Raw genomic sequence first — 21,811 nt, 5'->3', positions numbered from 1 at the left:
TGGATCGGAAGTTCGAATTGTATCCTTACATTATTAATTTTACTTGAAAACTTTATAAATTGATGTGACAATTAATATGATATGTGAACGTCAATAACTTATTAAACACATTTTTTAATTATTTTTTGTGATTAATAATACATCTTTGTATGCCTCATGTTGTAACATTTATAATATCTCTAACATCATTTATTCAAATATTGGTTTATTATTTTCTTGAAGTGTTACTAATCGCACTAATTTCTACATCATTTAAAAGTTTTTTTTAGTAAAATTTGTTATAACTTTAGCATTTTTCCAAAAAAAAAAAAGCATATTACAAAATAAAAGGAGTACATTTTTGTTATAAAAAAAATTATGATATTAAATAATAGTTAAATATTTTTTTAAAAGAAAAAGTTAAATATTATTTAAGTGATAACAAAAGACCTCATTTAAATATATCATCTTAGGTCTCCAAATTTGTTGGGCTGCCCCTAATCTGGATAGTATTCAAAGAGTTGAGTCCACTACTCACATCCGCATAAATAATGAGGAAGGCTAGTGGTGCACACTTTAATCGCAAATCATCCTTGTCTGCAAATAGAGAAGTAAGAACTTGTAGAAGAAAAACCTTCACAACATGATGAGATTTAGACATTAGCTTTGAGAATTTGGAAAAATGGGGAAGAGTGAGTTGGAAGAGAAAAGGAACACCCTCCTTTATGTACCTAATATTGATTTCCGAGTGCACAAATGTTTGAGTTATGGTTAAGTGAATAAATTCACCATTTCCTAATAGCTTAAGTTTTTGGGACAATCGGTAATTTAACATGGTATTAGAGCAGGAGATTCGAAGTTCGATCCCTGATTTTACTCTACCTCCCATTTAAAATGTTAAATTCTCACTTGTTGGTCCCCCACTTATTAAGGGGAAGTTTAGGCCCATAAGTGAGGGGGGTGTTTGACTTATTGTTAAGTAAATAAATTTACATTTTCCTAATAACTTAAACTTTTGGGACAATCGATAATTTAACAACAAATAAAAAGATGCCCAAAGCAAGGAAACACAATCTATTTATGTTAGATCTAAGACATCAGATTACAACACGGAACTTTGGGAGATATTAACATATAACTCATAAAATTAAACTAGCACAAAAAAAAAAAGAAGGTTCTGCAATTGATGATTAATTGAGAAAGAATTACACATAAATCAATGAAATTTGAAAGAGTGGCGGTAAGCAACGCCAAGACAGAATTTACTAACAAAGAGTATTGAGTAAAACCAACGCAAATAGTCGTTCCTGCAGTTCAGGCATCTGTCCATGATAGTCTATTATTACAACCAGCCTCAATATAGTACGTAACGCCACTATATGTCTGCAAGAAAATATTCCAAAATGATGCGGAAGCAATAGCTGCTGTCAGAACCATCACCTTTGCCTCTGATCTGGGTTTCTCTAACATCATTGTTGAGGGAGACTTCGAGACAATTATCAAAGCCTTCCAGAGTGAGGAGTCTTTTGCTTCCTTTGGGCATTTAGTTTCTACTGTAAAGCTGATTGTTGAGTCCTTTAATCAGATTTCTTTTCTACATACTCGTAAAGCATGTAATGCTTTAACTCATAATTCACTACAAAAAACTAGGCCTATAGTGGTGTTTCACCGTTCATGAAACGCCACTATAGGTACTAAAAACGCCACTATAGGCCCATTTGGGCTATAGCAGCGTTTGCTATAATGGTGTTTACAAACGCCACTATAGACCAATTTTTTTATTTTAAAAGAAGGCTATAGTGACATTTTCAAAACGCTGCTATAGGCCATTTGAAACACTACTATAGACCCATTTTTTAAAATGCCACTATAAGACTCTCCGAATGCAACTATAGATATGCCTATAGCAGCGTTTATAGAAAATGCCACTATAGGTCCAATTTTTTGTAGTGTAACCTAGTTTGATAGAAAAAAATCTGAGAAATTTATTTTGTAAACTTCGGAGGCTTCATGTGAGTGAGTATGAGCTTCTGCCATGTGGTGCTCTTTGATAACAAATTTTTTTCACATAAACTCTTTACTCTAAAAAAACCAAAAAACAAAACTAAAGATAAGAATTCTTTATTTTCTTAGATTCATTGTATCAGGACATTCTTCGAGTGCCACGTCAAAGATAAGAACTCATTAAAATTTAAAAGATAAGGATTCTTTATATTATTGGGTTCATTGGTTTCAAAACTATCCTCTCTCTCGCAAAGTACAAAACTTTTCGTGTTTTCATTTACCATTTTTACCTCTTGCACTTCTGCTACTTTATATATACCTACCCATAGCCTTTAATCTTCATGCCATAAATTAGGTGCTTTTTGATTTTGTTTTAGCCCTCATAATTTTTGGGTTTCTTTGTAATTTTTTACCACTATTTAGTATGGTATAGGTATGAGCCTCAACCATAGCCTTGATCACATTGTTTTGATGATTTTGATCTGACACATTTTGGTGGCTGATTATCATTTACAGTCATAGTTGCTGTATATTACATGTTATAACTTATAAGAAAAAGGGTTTTGAAGGAGATAATGAGGAGACTATCAAAGCTTGAGCACAAGTTGAACTTTGTAGTTTGTACAATCTATTCATGGGCTGCCCTCTTAGTTCCAATTCAGCTCTGAATTAGGTGCAACGGTTATGTAAGTATAGAGGAATGCAAGTACTGAAGCAGATTAATTGATATGTGTAATGTCATAACTATATTGTTTCACACATAATATGGACTTACTCAGGATTGTTTAATTCAGTCATGTTTTTTAGAAAATGATCCATGTATCTTGGGAATCTGAGAGACCGTGATCTGGGCTCATCAGATCCTGTCAGGCTTGACTTACGTGAATGGATAAGATCGTAGTTGTTGAGAATAATAAATAAAGCCGTAAAAAAAGACATAAAAGTTAGAGGAAAATTTCAAAAAAGTTGTTAATTGTCACAACCCTATTTTTAATGCTTTAGAGACAGCTGGCCATTGCTCTTTTCTCAATGCAAAGGTTAATGGCCCGCCACTAATAATGCAAACGTGAATCACTAACCTGTGACTAAACAATGCAAAGGTACCGAGCTATTCTTTTCAAAGACAGTTGGCTGTTGCACCGTCAAAAAAATAAAAACAAAAGTTGTCAGAACCAACGGAAGGAAAATATATCAGAATTTTTTACTACAGTAGGTAAACGTAAAAATATATAATTTTGTATCATAATTTCATAATTTGCCATATGGTAAGTTATGTATATGTGTATCCATATGACCTATCATTACATATATATCAATCACAACTTAATATATAATCTAATTTTGTGTGTTTTCAAAATTATGCATTTTTACGTAGGGTCCTTCTGGTGCCATAAAAAATGCGATATAAAAAGCCTCAACTCGCCACATGGTTAGTTGTGGCTTTTTATGTCACATTTTTTGTAGCACCAGATTTATTGTGGCGAGTTATGACTTTTTATGTGGCATATTTTGTAGTACCGGATTTATCCTTTTACATATCCTACCGTTACTATGACCCAAAACGTGTTTCATGGAGTTTATATACGTACAAATTAATTAATGTGACAAGAAAATATATGATGTAAGGCCAATGAGAGATAGTGACGTAATATTTATGAGATGTAGTAGTTGTCTTTTTTATATATACCTTTCTGGGTTTCTTTGGGTTGCTGTGATAAGCGCGTTTAAGAAGTGAGAACTCAGAAAAATAGATAGCATAAACTATTGATAGTTAAGTTGAACTTTTAAAGCGTCGGTCTTTCAGCTACTACACATTAATAACCGAGATAGGCTTTCCTAACATGTCCTACTCAAGTTCCTTTGCCTGTCAATCTATTTATTTATTTATTTTCTCAAAATAAATCTAATTATTTATTTTCTCATTATTATCTTACGGAAATAACATTGTCTACACATAAAATTATATGCAAATTAGATTGTAATTTGTGTTTATGCACAAAAACATTTAACAATAGCGATAAAGATGTGGTTTTATCTAGAAACTTGTTTGGGTGGAGAGAGGAGTAGAGGTTCAATGAAACTCAATTAGATGTTTTTTAAAGTGGGAGGAGGGTGGGATTTGGTGGGGAATCCTAAGTCCTAACCCTTCTTTTTTAACTCCCTTACTTAGTGTCCATTTGGATCTATTTATAAGTCAACTTATTATTTATTTTTTCTATTATTTGAGAGTTTTATGTGAGTCACATATTCATTTTATTTAAATTTTATTTTTTATCTACAATATTTTCAGTAAAAAGTTAATTAAATTGTTCACAGCCGGATACTTAGACCGTTTTAGTGGGAGTATAAGAGAAGGGTTTCACTTATATTAAAAAAATTGAATTCTCAATTATAATCTTATGAAGTCACCACCGTACACCGCACACCCTTGGTGCGGTGGTCACTCCACAAGTATAAGGGCTTGTAGGGTGTGGGGAGCAAGGGCCGGGGTTCAAGTCTCTAGGAAGGAGCTTTACACACATATACACTTAGATTAGGTTAGAATAGAAATTCTATCTTGTATAAAAAAAAAAATAATAATAATCTTATGAAGTCAATTTATATTTAATTCCTTAAAATGTGCAAGTACATTTAATTATATTATACTAGCTTCTAAGCACGCGTGTTGCACGTGCTTAGAAGCTCTTCTATTTTTTGGGTAAAGGCTAATAATTTGCATCTATTATAATTTGAAAATATATATTTTTATTTTTCAAAAAAATAAAAATGATAAATTTTAGAGATAAATAGTAATTATAATTTCTGTAGTGATATAGAGAAAAATTTGGGTAGAAAATATAAGATGAACGTGAGTAGAAAGAAGGCTATATTTTAGGTTCTCTTAATTTTAAATTTTTTAATTGGGAGTGTTTTACTTTTATTCGAATAAAAAAGGAATAAAAAAATGCTAAAATTTTGAGAATAAAAAGATAAATGTGAAGGAAAAAAAATCCTAAAAATTTTAGGAGTTCTCTTTTTTAATTCAAAATGAAATTCATTATTTGACATTTATAACCCTATTTCTAAAAGAACTTACCCTTCATTAATGAGGGTAGTTTTTAACCATATAAAAATCTAATTCAAAGAGAGAAAGTGGGAGGAGTTCTCTTCGATGTGGGATACAAGGTGTCAAGCCAAACAAGGTTACAAGGCAAAAATCCCTTGGGCCGAGAGGTGAAAATCCTGAGTACTCACAATAAAAGGAAACTTCTTTTGAGTAGGATTTTGTACTCACAGGGAAACTATTTTTTGTACTCCCTGAGAAACTTGTTCCTACCTCATCAGTTGCTCCCTCCCACTTTCTCACTTATAAGCTTGCGCCGAAAAGAGGAGTGTACCATCAGTTATACCATCAGTTATTAATAACTGATGGTACACTCCTCTCCTCGGCGCAAGCTTTTAAGTGAGAAAGTGGGAGGAGTTCTCTTCGATGTGGGATACAAAGTGTCAAGCCAAACAAGGTTACAAGGCAAAAAGCCCTTGGCCCGAGAGGTGAAAATCCTGAGTACCCACAATAGGGACAGACCTAGATAAGAGCCCAAGGGGGGCCAGGCCCCCTGGTCCAAAATTTTTTGATTTTTTTTATATTATCTATATAATATTTGTAGTTGCCCCCCTTCAAAACCTTAGGTCACCTCCAACTAGCAACTATCCAAACCCAAAAACTTAATAAAAATAATAAAAACATTTACAATGGTAATTGTATTTTAGCAAAAAAAAAACTATTTTACTACCAAAAAACCATGTGTTATTGGATAAGCTAAAACTTTTTTTTTTTTTTTTTTAATTACTAAAAACTGGTATAAATTCCAGTTGACTATAACAAGTTGCTAAAAATAAAATACAATATTTTATTAAGATTATCTCTTTACCTTCAATTAAAAAACTCAAATCCTCTTTCTTCATTTATTATTTTAATAAGTTGTTTATATTATTTTAAATGAAATGGTAAAAAATAAAACATTTGATATTGGGTGTATTGTAAAGTGAGGTGGTAAAATAGATAAATTAGCTTTTTGAGATGCAAAAAGCTAAAATTTTTAGCACCAGTACTATGAATGCTCTAACTTAAATAAAAAAAGAAAAAAAAAAAAAAAAACTTAGCCAGCCTAGTATTAAAAAAAAAAACATTATTTTGTTTTTCCTTTTTTTTTTTTGGTAGATGATTGCATTTTAATGTATTCAGAAACAACAATTTTGTATATTTATAATTTGTTAATACTATATGGATGCTTATTTGGAGTTTTTATTTATTTATTTATACTTCGGTCCCTTCTAACTTAAAATCTTAGATCTATCCCTGCTATGAGATGATGAAGATATGATCCTATGGTTTCTCAAGAATTAATTCGAAGATGCTATTTCAAAATTGACTAAAGCCATTGTATCCTCAAGAATCTTCCGAATTTTGAATTTTAACATATGTATGCATACATGTGTTTCAATTGGATTCAGATCCTCTAGAGTTTCTAGGGTACTCTACCAAGTAGAGTTCATTAAATCCTAACCACTCTTTAATGATTTAATGGTCTAGATTCTGCCATGTCAGCATTTCATTAACAATCATCTTAATTGTTTTGTTTACAACATTATTTTATTATTTTAAGAATATTATTAATGAAATGCTGACATGGCAGAATCTAAACCATTAAATCATTAAAGAGTGGTTAGGATTTAATGAACTCTACTTGGTAGAGTTCCTAGGAACTCTAGAGGATCTGAATCCGTTTCAATTTGGATTTTATTTGACTATTTTAGTTCTTGAAAATATTTAAACTCATTGGGAAATGGTATCTGAAAATAATTGCATGACATTCAAGGAGACAATTTAAAAAAAAAGACATATGCACTTTGATTTCTTCAACTTTTCAAAAACAAATTAAAAGATACTCCAAAACATTTGTTGTCCTTTATTTAAAATTAAAAAGAAGAAGAAGAAGAAGAAAAAAAACGTTTCTTTGTAAAATTGTGATTTGTGACCCTTGAAGCTTACGTTAGAAGATTTTGACTTAAACAACTATGGATGTTAGAGAGAAACTAATTGAAAATCTAGATATATACACCCATAAAAGTGTCAAGGTGAATTATTGTTATCATTGTGGTTTTTTGGCTTCTATATTACATGTTAATACATTATTAATTTTGGCACAAAAATTTAAAAATTTAATTTAGATGTAACCCTTTACCAAACTAACAAATAGAAATAATTTTTTTTTCTAAAATAAACAATGTTATATTGCTTTCTTTTTTAAACAATGAATTTTGCGTTATCTATAAATAAAAAATAATATATTTTTACTTTCTTTTTATATTAAAATTTTCATCTACTCATATTATGAGCAAATTTGCTAAAATAATGATAATTATAAATAAATGATAAAAAATAGAGTTTTCTCACCATTAAAATAATTTTCAACTTATCTTTAATCCCAAACCAATTTATCTCTTTTGAAATATACAAAGTAGGATCATGATCTCTCCTCTTGAATACATTGCTTATCTCAATACATTCATAAATATATACCGAATCAAAACATACCCATATGAAGATGCTTTGCAAGCACAAAATGTCATATCAATCGCCACTTAACAATGATTAACAGGACCAATTATGAAAACAATTTGTTGTTGATAATCTATTAAGATTATATTCTCTGTAGAAATTGCAAAATTGTCCACCCAAAAATATTACAATTAAACAATTATTAGCAAATCTCCCAATTAAGTTTCTATATGCATCCTTATATAATAACTAGCCTTATCACATGTGTTTTGTGTGTGCAATGGGACTTTTTTTTTTTTTTTTTTTTGTCCAGTGTCATAATTTTCATTTAAAAAAAAATTGGATAAGTTTGTTTTGAAAGGATAGATTCGTAGGAGAGTGACCTATTTTGCAGGCATTTTAAGTAGAGTTGGAAATATATTTTTACTGGGTTACCTCAAGTTTTTTCCTTATTAAGCATAAGGTTTAATGATATTTTTGAACCACATAAAAATCTAGTCCAAAGAGGGGAATCCTCTTATAGATAATAATAATAATAATAATAATAATAATAATAATAATAATTGCAAAAGTTGATAAAAAAAACATATAATACTACACGTAAAAAGAAAACTGCAAAAAAATAGCAATATAGTACATTTTAAAAAGGTTTTTTTTATTATAAAATTCTATTCAACTAACATTAGACTTTTTGTTCATATCAACTTCTTCAATGTGGAGTGTATATAAATCTCTATTCTTCATAATGAATACCTACAATATTGTTCTTTTTCTCTATTCTTCTCTTTTTCTACCTACAACCTTCAAAGTATGTATTTGTTTACTCTAATTTTTTCCCATCAAATCCTTATATAAATTTGATGATATATAAATTGTTCATAACAATTTGATTTTTTTTTATCAATCATTAATTTTTCTATTAGAGAATTGTTACGGGTTGCATACTTTTATTTTTGTTTGTATTTAATTTTTTACTATTAAAATATTAGTTTGATTGTTGAGAAAATATATAAGAAATTGACTAAGATTATGATTAAGATTATGGACCATTCGAAAGTTCTTAATGTTTGAAACATTAATTATGAAATAACTGAAGGTGCAACAGCCAGCTGTTTGGAAGGAATATAGTACATTTTAAAAAGGTCTCTCTTCTTGAATACATTGCTTATCTCAATACACCAATCAGTTTTCTAGTTATTATCTTACTGAAATAACACTGTCTACAACATTTAAAATTATATACAAACTAGATTGTAATTCATGTTTATGCAAAAAAAGTTTAACAATAGTGATAAAGATGTGGTTTTATCAAAAAAAAAAAAATGTGGTTTTATCTAGAAGCTTTGTTTGGAAGGAGAGAGGATTATAAATTTAATGAACCTTGCTTTGATGTTTTATAAGGTGGGAGGAGGGGGGATTTGGCGGGGTATCCTAAGTCCTAACCCCTCTTTTTTAACTTCCCTACTTAGTGCTTGTTTGGGATGTACTTATAAGTCACATATTCATTTTATTTAACTTTTATATTTTATTTACTGTATTTTAGATAAATTATTCCCAATTGGACACTTAGACAAATTTAGAGGGAGTATAAGAGAGGGGTTTTAGTTATATTAAACAATTTAATTCTCAATTATAATCTTATGCAGTCATTTTATATTTAATTCCTTTAAAAATTGCAAGTACATGTCAATATATTATATAACTCTAAATTGTTAATTGTATCTTTATGACAATTTATATGACCATTTCCCTCCCATGTATTTTCCTTATTTAATTTTTAAGCATCCAAAAAAATGGGAGGGATATATCTTTTCCTTAATTTCCCTATATAATTTTTAAAAAATCCAAACAAGGGGATTGAATAAAAATTTCCCTCCTCTCTCCTCTCATTTCCCCTTAGTTTTTACATTACTCTCCCTCTAAACTTCCCAAAAAAAAAAAAAAAAAAGTGGGTGTACGGGTTACTTTAGATTTCGCACTAAATATTATGAATGAGTCACTTAATATTAAAATTAAGAAAATTAAAATGGAGATTTTGCTTGAAATTAGAATACAATTAGAAACTAATTTGGATTTTTATTGTACTTCGACTTTAGTAATAGAATGTGTTTGTATATATTTATAGTATTATATAGACGTGTAATTAATTCGAGTTGAGTCTTCTTATACTCTCTAAGTTTAGATACATGAATTTTCATGTTAATATAATTAACACATAATTAGAATTATATTGGAAAGGACACTTAGTATGAAATTAGAGTCCATTTTATATCTAGAGATATTTGGCATCAAATAATAGAACAATTAGAATAACACTTGGGATAAAATTGGAATGTACTTAGAATCTAGTTTAGATTCTTTGTTGAGTTTTTTTTTTCTCAAGTTCTACTTTTATATATACTAGATTGTAACCCATGCGTGCGCACGAAAACATTCAACAATTGTGATTATTAGGTGATCTTACTTAGGTAAGTGACATAGTCATTTTGGCTTTTGTGCGAGCATCATGAAGGGGTTATTTGACAACAAAGTTAAGCAAATTAAATTTGACATATGGTACAAAATTAAACAATTAAAAATCAATTTGGATTATGATTGTTCTTCGACTTCAATCATATATATATATATATATATATATATATATATATTTAAAATCAAAATAAAGAGAAAATCCAATTAGATTCCTTAATTGAAGTCTAAACCAAATAAGACCAGAAGAAAAAAGAATATAAAAAATTCATCTCAAGGCGCTTTCCATTCCTGTGAGATTATGAAGATATGATCCTATGGTTTCTCATGGACTAATTCGAAGGATGCTGTTCCAAAATTGACCAAAGCCATTGTATCCTCAACATTCTTGCAGATTTTGAATTTTAACATATTTGTGCATACATGTGTTTCAATTTGGATTTTATTTGACTATTTTGGTTTTCGAAAATGTTTAAACTCATGGGCAAATGCCAAATGGTGTCTGAAAATAATTGCATGGCATTCAAGAAGACAATTGTTTTTTAAAAGAAACATATGCACTTCGATTTCTTCAGCATTTCAAAAACCTATTAAAAGATACTCCAAAACATCCCTAGTTGTTCTCCTTTTTTTCTTTTTCTTTTTTTAATTAAAAAATAAGAAGAAAAAGAAGAAGCAAAGAAAGAACAGTTCTCTGTAAAATTGTTACCCTCTTGAAGTTTACATTATAAGATTTTGAGTTAGACAACCGTGGATGTTAGAGATAAACTAATTGAAAATCTATATATATACACCCATAAAAGTGTTTAGGTGAGATGTTCTTGCTTAGGTGAATGAGCGTTATCATCATTCTATATGCTCAAGACATTTTCTTGCCCTTCGTTTTTTTTTTTTTTGTCAATTAGCCAGTTGGTGAGGCTTTCCTCTCTAGAATAAGGCAAAAGGAATAACGCATGGATTTGGAAGAGGCCATACAGAGCTACCATCTATGTTACAATGCTTTATGTGAACTTGGAAGCATATGCAAATCATGGAACCCTTTATTATCCTTTTAATATATATATATATATATATATATATATATATATATATATTTTATAGCTCCAGTCCAACCAATTCAAATATTAAGATCAAACTTCAATAAACAACCAAATCTTGCAACAAACTTGATAAATACTTGACTAAATAAGAACATGTGTACATATGATTTGTGGAAGGCTAAATACTTCATCAAACTTGATATATGAAAACACCAAACAACTTTTGAGATCATTTATACTTAGAATTTTAGGAGATCTAGTAGTTCTTAGAATTTATAGATGACTATATGCTTGTAAGTTGTTTCCGTTGTAATCATGATCTTATTTAATTTAGTATTTTTCAAGTTTAATTCAGTATTTAGATGTTTGTTTGATTTGATTTCCTACTTGCTTTGAATCAATTTAATGATAGAATGATGAGTTAGGGTTTAATTTGTTGGTGGGTAGTGGCGGCTCCAAGAATATTTTTGAGGGTGGTTATTAAGAAATTTAAATTATCCAAAATCTAATAAAAAGATAATTTCATATATTGAAGACGAAAAAAAAAATACACACTAACATATAAAGTCTTACAATTTCCTTATACGAATTGTCTTATTTTGAAATCGTTATTTGATTGTCTCATTATTAACTAAAATTTTTCTTGGATTTTTTTTGTAAGGACCTAATATATTATTAAAGAGATCAAAGTTTAAGGACAAAATTTGGATACAAACTTAGTTGTAGCTTAAGACTACAACTCTCATTAAGAAAATTAGTATTGGTATATATTTTAAAAATCTAACTATTAAATTGCTCATTCTCTATGTTTTTAAAACACATATAAAATTTCATGTCAATCGGATGTTATTTATTATTTGATTCATAAACCTTTTTTTTTATGTATAATTTTAGACTACGAAAAATCAAAATTTAAACATTTGATTGATGACATAACTATTAATCTTTGATTTTTTTGAAATTTTGCAAGCATGAAGGATAGAAGAAGAAAATGTAATTAAATGGTGGATTTATCTAAATTCATATCCAATAAAAAAAATATTGAATGGAGTTATAGCCTTAGTCTACAATCAAATTTGTTACCAAATTTTGTCCAACGTTTAAATATGTTGGGCCTAAAAAAATTTAGGGTGGTCACAAAGTTTTTTTAAGGATAAAAAATCATAAAGTTTTAAGTTTTATACATAATAATTATTTTTTTCCAGGCCAGGGATGACCACCCTGGACTCTATGTGGAGCCGCCAATGTTAGTGAGTTCTAATTAGCTCAATTGGTAAAGTCTCTGACTGTTGAATAAGATATTTGTGGTTCAATCACTACCTATACAAAAAACTGACTGGTGTCTTAGTCTGATGATAGCTCTTTATCACTAGAAACGCTATCATCAGAAGCAAATGTCATACGTTGAAATTAAAAAAAAAAAAAAAAAAGGTTTAATATGTTGTCATTGCTGTAATTTACTTAGAGATTATTCACTTTAATCTGACTTACTTTGAGATGATGCTCTTTTAATCAATTTAGTTCAATTATATTTGCTTCGAATCAAAGCACTTGGAAGTTGCATCTAGTATGTTTAGAGATCAATCACTTTGAATGACTTTAATTTACTTCAAATCAATGGCAATAGAGGCAATTTAGGCATAAACGTTCAATTTAGTCTTTCAGAAACTTTAGAATTTTTCATTCACATTGTGTTCACTTGCACAATTCTCGTAAAGTTCTCTAAAGCAAGGTATTTTCGAACCCCACAGCTTAGTTCTTAAAACTAAACTTTGAGTGACATGGAAACATTAATAAGAGACTAAAATTAAATAAAAATTAGTTACTACTAAAACATGACAAAAAGAAAATTTCTATATCCATAATTCGATTCTCTCATTGGCAGGTTCCAATAAAACTGGGCCAATAATATTATCTATAATGCAAAGGCCCCAAATAACTGAGCTATCCTTTTCAATCATGGATGCACTGCAAGATTTTTTCAAAGACAACTAACTGTTGTAACTTTCTACATGCAAAGGCCCCTAATTCTAATGACTGAGTTATTATTTTCGGTCATTAATGCAATACTATATTTTTTCTGAGGCAGCTTCTGTTTCACTTTCGTGCCTTAAATTTAATACTTCCAAAAAAGAAAAAGCTTTCAATACCAACCGAAGAAAAATATCTCGATATCTATTCTCTCCTAGTCTCCTGGGCAGAGTTAACTGTTCAGGCTTGATTTGATCTTTTTTTTTTTTTAAGAATACTAAATATTTTTAACACGAGAAAAATGAAAAAGGTTTCGTATAACCTTTGGTTCATAATGTTTCGTATAAGCTTTTGATATATTGTCCAAAATAGTTATGCTGTTAAGTTATGAAAGAAAAGTACTGATATGGTTAATATTCAAAAAAAAAAATTTATTTTTATACCACATGACTGTCACCTATACTGCCACATTATATGAAAGTAAAATGTAATTGGTCACAGTCTGCCAGTGGTAAAAGTTATGATTTTTTGTATGACACTAAAATTACTAAAAAATAGAGATTTGTTGCAGTTTCGGAAAATCAATGTCTTCACTTTCGGAAAAATCATAAGAAAAAGCATCTGGAAGCACTAATCAATGTCTTCACTTTCGGAAAATCAGAGAGATGCCTACAGAGAGTCAATCAAAACTAAACTAAAAAAGGTATGGCCATATGTTGCAGTTGTTTTTCCCAATCTAGATAGAGATTTTAGATTAGCAAATCCTTCTTAGATGCTGATTCTTCTTTGTGTTATTTCCATTGACTCCCAAAAATAAATTTTAGTTGTGATTCCAATTTTAAAAAACAAAATTAAAAGCATAAGTTGAAAAACCAGTACTTAATAATAATAAAAAAAATCAAATAAAAACCGTGGAATCCAAAGTCCAAACAAGTCATTTTCCCGGATTGGTAACTATATGACGTAATGCCACTGAAAAGTAGTGACGTAATATTTATGAGATATAGTTGTTGTCTTTTCTATATATACCCTCCTGGGTTTCATTTGTTTACTATGAGAAGTGAGAACTCAGAAAAATAGATCACATTAGCTGTTGATAGTTAAAGTATTGAACTTTTTAAAGCGCCGTTGTTTCAGCTGCTGCACGTTAATAACTGGGGTAGGCTTTCGTAACATTTCCTACTTAAGTTCCTTTGTCTACCAATCTATATATTTATTTTCTCATTATTATCTTACTGAAATAACTTTGTCTATGACATTTAAAATTATATACAAACTAGATTGTACTTTGTGTTTATGCACAAAACGTTTAACAATAGTAATAAAGATGTGGTTTTATCCAGAAAAATGACACAAATTAAATTTATTTATATTTAAATAATTAATGCACCACCTCTAAAAAAAAATTAATGCACCACTTAAAATAATTAGCATAACAAAGTAAATGTATTTATCCTATCAGTAATCTCAAATGAAAAGTATTTTATATAAAATTTATCATATAAATTCATCTAATATAAATAATTAATGCATAACTATAAATACTTAATATATGCATTTATGCCATTGATTAATCCAATGAACTAATACTTTTATATTAAATGTAAATTTTGTTGAGGTAGAAGCCTAAATAAAGAAAATCTCTAAAAATACGCCTTATAGCAGTACGGTATGTTCTCTCGTATGAGATCTCTCTACTTATGTCCAATTTCTTCTCAAGCCTAAACTTACTTTCTCAATGTCTTTTCTTCATTGTGTCCAAAAAGAGATACCATGCTAGATATTCAATGAGAGGAGAGCATTAGCGTGAGGAGTAGCACCATTTCATCGAGAAGAAGGAAAAGATTATCAAAAAAGAAAGCCTAATCCATTACTCAAGAAACTTGTTTAACCTAATTTTCAATCTTTTTCTCTCCGAGTCTAGTGAGGGTAGATCTTCCTCCACATCTTTGTCTCGCACTCTCAATTAACAATTTAGATTTGTTGAACTTTGATCTCCCCTAAATAGGATAGCCGTGTAACTTTCCTTGTTTTTGCTCACTCCTTCTCTTTCTCTTCATCTTTTATTTTTATTCATTTTTTTACATGGCATCAAAGCCACTTTTTTCTGGCCTTCACTAGATTTCGTACAGCATGCCAGCCATCACTCGCCTTAACCATTGACTACTACTAATCGTCGTCTTCTAATCGTTGGTCTCTCAAGTGTTCAAAGCCCTCTTTGTAGACTTTTCATGGATCCAAATTGATGTAAAATAATTCCTTTATGCCCTCAAAACCACTGCTCTTACCTTTTTCATTTGCTGATTGCTTTCCCTTTTTTGTGAGCTTGGTTCACATTTGTGGAGGAAGGCCTTGGATTTGAACTTGATATTTGTATCAGTTACAAACTTTGGCCGACTTTCCACTCTAATATGGGAATTCCAGCAAGCAATTCTTGAACTCCTTTCTTTGCCTTTTTGGTGTTAACAGAGCCTGACACGTGGGGCTGTGTGTAGCTTTGAGCCAGGCCTCACGGGTTGGGCTCATGTTTTTTTTTATTCTTATTTTCTTTCCTTATGGGCTGCTCATAAAATAGAGCAAAATACTAGTGGTCCCTTTTTACTTGAGTGTCGGCCCAATTAGTTCCAGGATCCAAATCTGAACTAGTTCAATCAATCCATTGATAATTTGAGGGCTTTGTTTTGTGAATATTGGGCTGAAATTTGGGTTTTACTTTAATTTATACAATTTGTGAGAATTAGTGGGCCTGATTTTGGTAAGAAGTGGTATCCTTATGATTGCTGAGAAATTCTGAGGAACCAATTGTAAGAAGAAAGTGAATCCAAAATGGTACTTTAACCTTATCAACATGCAAAGCCCCTAATGACCGAGCTATCCTTTTCAATCATAAATGCAGTACAAGACTTTTTCCAAAGACAGCTGGCCGTTGTGCTTTCTACATGTGCAAAGGTGAATGTAAATACGTAATGCGTGGACGCACCTAACCCACAGTCAAATTCACACAATATTTATGTGCAACGAATTTTCACACTTTCACACAAGTCTACCTAATTTATTTGAAAAGGCTAGAATCCAGCTAACAGTGAACACATAAAAGCTGTAAAAACGGGGGTAACATCCCTAGCATTACTCGCCTGAGCTATTCTTTTCAGTCATAAATGCAATATAATGATTTCTTTCAATTTGTGGTTGTCGGCTCTTGTCTTCGGCCTATTAACCCAGCCCTTCTTATTGTTTGACCATCTTTGGGTTTCTCGGTATCTTTGGGCATGGCTTATTACTCAATATTTTTCCTTAGTTCTTTTATCCTCACAGTAGTCATTAGAATATATATTATTTTTAATAAAAAGTTAAATTACATATTTTTTATTTTCTTAATACATATTATTTATTTCTCAAAAAAAAAAAAATTATTTATTATCTGATTCATAAACTTAATTTTCACATATAATTTTAAATTATAAAAACTTGAAATTTCAACATTTGATTAATAATAGAACTAATTGTTCTTGATTTATTTTTAAAAAATTTGCAAGCATGGAGTATATAAGTAGAAAAAGTAATCTAACGGTGGATTTATCAAATTCAAGTCTAATAAAAAAAATATTAAGTGAAATTGTATTATCAAATTTTGTAACCAAGTTTGTAACCAAATTATATCATTTGTGGATTTTCTCATTATTATCTTATTGAAATAACATTGTCTATGCATTTAAAATTATATACAAACTAGATTGTAGTTCATTTTTATACACAAAAACATTTAACAATAGTTATAAAGAGATAGTTTTATCTAGAAGCTTGTTTGGATGGAGAAAGGAGAAGAGGGAAAGAGATGCGAGTTAGATAGACAAGATTTCTCTCCAAAATTATAACTTTCACTTATATTCTCATACACTTACAAAATTTTATTTAATTTACGATTATTTAATCTTTACACAAATAAATCAAGAGTTCAAAAGAATTTTGTTGACATAGAACAAATAGAAAAATATTCATGCATATATATATATATATATGTGCAAAATATAAATTGAGTAAAAAGGAAATCAAGTGTAAAATAGTAGTATTTATTATAATAATTAAATATATATTTAAATTAATGAATGTGTTGAGGAAATTTATAGATTAAATTGTATGCATAATTTAGACAGATAAAAGTATATTTTTTTAATAATAAGTAAAATAAGATCTGCCTTTATCTTGAGCATTTGTTTTTGAATTTCAGAATGTGTTTAGTGTTAGTTTTTAGTTTTAACTTTTGTATATAACTTTTTAAAACCTCACTTTTTTCCAAATTTTTTTTCTCATTTTTTTTTTCCACTTTTTCTCACTTTTTTCAAGGTACCTTTATCTTGAGAATTTGCTTTTGAATTTCAAAGTGTGTTAAGCATTAGTTTTTAGTTTTTAACTTTTATGTATAGTTTTTTAAAAACCTTATTTTTTTCCAAATATTTTTCAATTTCTTATGTAGAGATTTTCTCACTTTTTTTAAAGTACAAGTATACTTTAACACACTTTTAGTAAAAAGCTAGATAAGCTGCTCCCAAATACACACTCAATGTCCATTCGCTTAGCCATAAACTTGAGGATTTTTATGTAGAGATGGATGAAATTAATAAAGAAGAAACCTTGAAAAAATTAGAGAGATAAAAGAGAGATAGGAAACAAGTGTTTAGAGAAAAAAAAATCCAAATTAAGTTTTAGTTAAACTAATTTGAAAGTAAAAATTTTATAATAATAAATGGTTAAGGTTCATCTTGTTAATGACCAAAATAAAAATCTTACTCTTAAACTTGTAGACTCCAGTTTATGGTCTGCTCATATATATATGCGAGCAAGAATGTGGCTAATATTTGAATGGTTATTGAGGTTTACAAATAAAAATTAATAAATTAAAACCTAATTTTTTTTTCCTAATATAATGAAGATGAGGCAATTGATTATCATGATTTGATTCGATGATGTAGCATATAAATTTGTTCACCAGAAGCACATAATCAAGATCCATTAATCTACAATTTATTTCTTCACCCCGTATCATAGATTACTTAAATGATTTTGAATTTGATTATATTTCAGTATGTTCAACGATTCATGATGCGCTAGGGGCGACGGAGTTTGTTGGACGTTGATTTTCTCTTTTTGTTTATTTGATTGTTAGTATTCATGGTTTGGTTTCTCAGAACGTGTAAGAAACTTTCGAAATCTTCGTCTGGATTCGTGTTTTTTTGGTTTTCAATTTTTTTTTTTTTGAAATTGATAAATTACTTAATTTTAGATGCCGACTTGTCATTTTTAAATGCCAATACAATTTTTTTTTTCTATTATTCTAGTAGCCACGTAGGCTTCAAGTATGCTAACAGTGCACACCGTTTGTCACATAGACTTTTTTTGTTAATGAGTTAATAGTAGAGACTAAATTGATTGTAAATGAAAAATATCATAGACCAAATTGACTGTTACCAAATGTAGGAATCGATTGACTAAGACTCTAAAATGTATGGACTAAAATGAAGTTTTTACGTACAATCATTTATGAAGAGGAAACTTGGTGTTTTCTTTGATAAGTGCGCAATTAGGTAAGGGCAAAATTATTTTGTTTAAATTTTTTTTAAAGGGTTAGGATGTTTGTTTTGAGTCAAATTAGTAAATTAGACTTAAATTTTTTTAGTTTTCCTATTGGTAATTTTTGAGATTTTACCAAATTGTTTTAACAAATGGTTATTTTTTTTTATATATAATATTAAATGATTTTAAGTGCTTTAGTTTTTTATCCTATTAATTATTGTTATTTCCAAAACCAAAATGAACTCACTCATTCAAAGTGACTACTAGAGTTTTACCATCGGATTTCTAGGAAGATGGTGGTAGAAGATGATAGCTTGTCCATGCATCATGATTCATGATTACAGTAATCACCTAGCTAGCTTATCCACATTTTTTAAATATTTTTTTTACAAGTATCACCTAACATTTCTAATGCTAGTGAGTTTTGTGTTTGTCATACGGAAATTTAAGGAAAACAACTTTAGAGATGGAAGAATCAGCGAGTATGCAAATTCAACTCGCAACTGCTTCAATAAATAGTGAAGATCAAAATATTCAAAAGGAAGCAGACATTCCAGGTGGAAATGAAAAAAAAAATGATGAGTTGGTAATTGAAATTATTAAAATGTTCGAAAGGCCGGAGATTCCATCATGGGCTCAATGTATCTACAAGGTTCCGCACTACCTTCGAAAATTGAATGAAGAAGCCTACACTCCTCAAGTTATTTCAATTGGCCCCCTCCACCACAAAAACGAGAGATTGAAAGCCATGGAAGAGCATAAAGAGAGATTCTTTAAGGGTTTCAGGGAACGGAGTAAGATAGAGTTGGAGTATTTAGTAGACATAATAAAGAAATTGGAAGAAAGAATTCGCGGGTGTTATGCAGAGACTATTGACCTGGATAGTAATACGTTTGTGAAAATGGTATTGGTGGATGCCAGCTACATTATTGAGCTTTTCTTCAGACATATGTCGGAAAATAATCCTTTGATTGAGGAACCAAGGGCTTTTGCTGTGATGCTGGACTTGGTATTACTTGAAAATCAGCTTCCATTCTTTGTTATTCAGGAACTATACAACCTTGCATATCCCTCTCCCTCAAACGACCTTAGTTTAGTTAAGCTTTCTTTTATATACTTTCGTCAATTCAACATTCAGTTCATAAACGCCCATCCCAATGTGAAAATAGAACACTTCACCGATCTTCTTAGAACCTTTCTGATACCTCCACCAAAGAAGCAACGAGAAAGAGGCTATAGAATGATTAACCGTTTGTACACTGCAACACAGCTCCATGAGGTAGGAGTAAAGTTCAAGGTTATTGCAAGTGAATCGTGTTTTGACATCAAAGTTGAAAAAGGAGTGTTGGAGATCCCAAGATTGGTATTAAACGATCGGGTGGAAGTTGTTTATCGAAACATTATTGCATTAGAGCAAACTCGCTATATAGAAGAAGGATACTTTACTGATTACTTTATCTTTATGGCCTTACTTATCAAGACTAGAAAAGATGTGGATTTGCTTTGTGATAAAAATATCTTGTTTAATCACCTCGACAACAGCTATGCAGCAGAACTTATGATTAAGAATCTTAACAAAGGAATCTTATTGATAAATATGAGACGTGATTACGTTGATGTCGGTGAAGAATTGAAAAATTTCTATGACCAACGACCTTGGCGCAGACGGATGGCACTATTAAAAAGTGAATATTTTAGCACTCCTTCGCAAGCCACTTCTACAATCGTTACTCTTGGTGTAATTACGGTGCTCACTTTGATACAAACAGTATGTTCTATCATGCAAGTAAAAGGTTCAAGTTGAAAGGCTGTATAATTTGAATGATAGCCCCCTATTCGATATTATATCCATAAAAAAAATTTTCCTGTTTTTTTACTATGGTCAATAGAATTGATCTTGCCTCTGTAAAATACACAAATTATGTATTTTCTTTCTTTGTTATTATGAATGATTACTGTATGCCTATAAGTTTGAAAGTCAACCATCAATAAATACTTCGTTTGACGTGTTGAAAAATATCGTAAGTTTGATATAATATTACTTTACTTGTATACAGGTTATCATGACCAAGATCGTGTCTGTAGCTTTGAGCTAGGCCTCACGGGCTGGGCCCATGTCTTCCCTTTTGGGCTGCTCATAAAATAGACAAAAAAAACTTGTGTTAGCCCAATTAGTTCCATGACCCAAATCTGAGCTAATTCAATCCTGGGAATTGTGTTGACCATACCATAAGGCTTTGATAATTTGAAGGCTTTATTTTGTGAATGGGCTATTGGGCTAAATTTTGGGTTTTGTATGTATTGATACAATTTGTAGTTAATTTAATGGGCCTGAATTAGTAAGAAGTGGTATTTAATTTTCATGGGTATCGAACCGTGTGCTTTGGGCTGACTATAGGCTCTTAGAACTGTTGGTCTGTAAAAAAGAAAAAAAAAAAGAAAAAAAAAAAAAAAAAAAAAGGAATTTTCATCAGATTTCAAGTATCAAACGAGTTCCCTTCAGATTTCAACCTACCAAACTGAAAAATAAAAAGGCAAGGCCTAAAATTAACAAAAGAAATATTCATCAGATTTAATGGATCTTTAACTCTGTTTTTCTATTTAATACCTTCTTATAATATTGTTCAGTCTTAGATTAAGTAAATTTGTTTTGATAAATATGATATAATTTTAATGTGTCTGCTTCAGAATAATTGCTCTTATTTCATCAATTTAAGATATCAATTAATTTTTAGTATAAAGTCTGTAGACATAACTCAAATATCAAATCTCTTATTTGACAGATAAGAAATTATATTAATCGAGCGAACTTAATAAAAATGATTAAAGAAGTATCAGGTTTTTGCTAGAAAAAGAAAAGAAAAAAAAAGCAAAATCACACGTATCCCACTAATAATTACGTGTGTCAATTTGTTATTCGGCCATTGACACAAAATACAAAAAAGCACCAAACAATAAAACCTTGCACTGTTGCATATGTGTGGCACGTGCTACGACCTTTTTATTTTTTTAATAACTTATTATTCACCCTCTCTATTGCATTTCTCTATATAAGATTTTCTCTCTTTATTTGCTTCATTTCTCCCTAATTATATCCCGACCTTGGATTCTTTGGTATATTAAATTCCTTACTTGTACTTCCTAGCTACTTTAACTGGGGTACTACCCTATGGGCTACGGGTACAAATTTGAATAGTTTGTCTTAGATACTTTAGAGCACTTAGTAAATTAAATT

The 21,811-nt window shown here is 29.9% G+C and overlaps 1 protein-coding gene across 2 annotated transcripts; it reads left to right on the top strand.

Annotated features, from left to right (window-relative positions):
- Window positions 1-14,076: 14,076 nt before the first annotated feature.
- Window positions 14,077-20,472, top strand: LOC142631100 (UPF0481 protein At3g47200-like). Of its 2 annotated transcripts, none has more exons than XM_075805180.1 (2): window positions 14,077-14,164; window positions 19,027-20,472. In XM_075805180.1, the coding sequence occupies exon 2, from the start codon at window positions 19,043-19,045 to the stop codon at window positions 20,378-20,380; it is 1,338 nt and encodes a 445-aa protein (XP_075661295.1). In that variant the 5' UTR covers window positions 14,077-14,164; window positions 19,027-19,042; the 3' UTR covers window positions 20,381-20,472. The 2 variants fall into 2 exon arrangements, 1 of the variants encoding a protein (XP_075661295.1); XR_012843511.1 differs by lacking the exon at window positions 19,027-20,472 and adding an exon at window positions 15,902-16,279 and having other exon boundaries at window positions 14,099-14,164.
- The last annotated feature ends 1,339 nt before the right edge of the window (window positions 20,473-21,811 follow it).

The sequence above is a fragment of the Castanea sativa genome, chromosome 4 (genome assembly GCF_040712315.1).
Source record: "Castanea sativa cultivar Marrone di Chiusa Pesio chromosome 4, ASM4071231v1".
Classification (NCBI taxonomy): domain Eukaryota; kingdom Viridiplantae; phylum Streptophyta; class Magnoliopsida; order Fagales; family Fagaceae; genus Castanea; species Castanea sativa.
Note: the sequence above shows the minus strand (reverse complement) of the source record. Positions and strands in the feature narration are given on the sequence as shown.

What these genes read in the sequence shown, in the direction of transcription:
- LOC142631100 (XM_075805180.1), top strand. Translation starts at nt 19,043, where the DNA reads ATGGAAGAATCAGCGAGTATGCAAATTCAACTCGCAACTGCTTCAATA.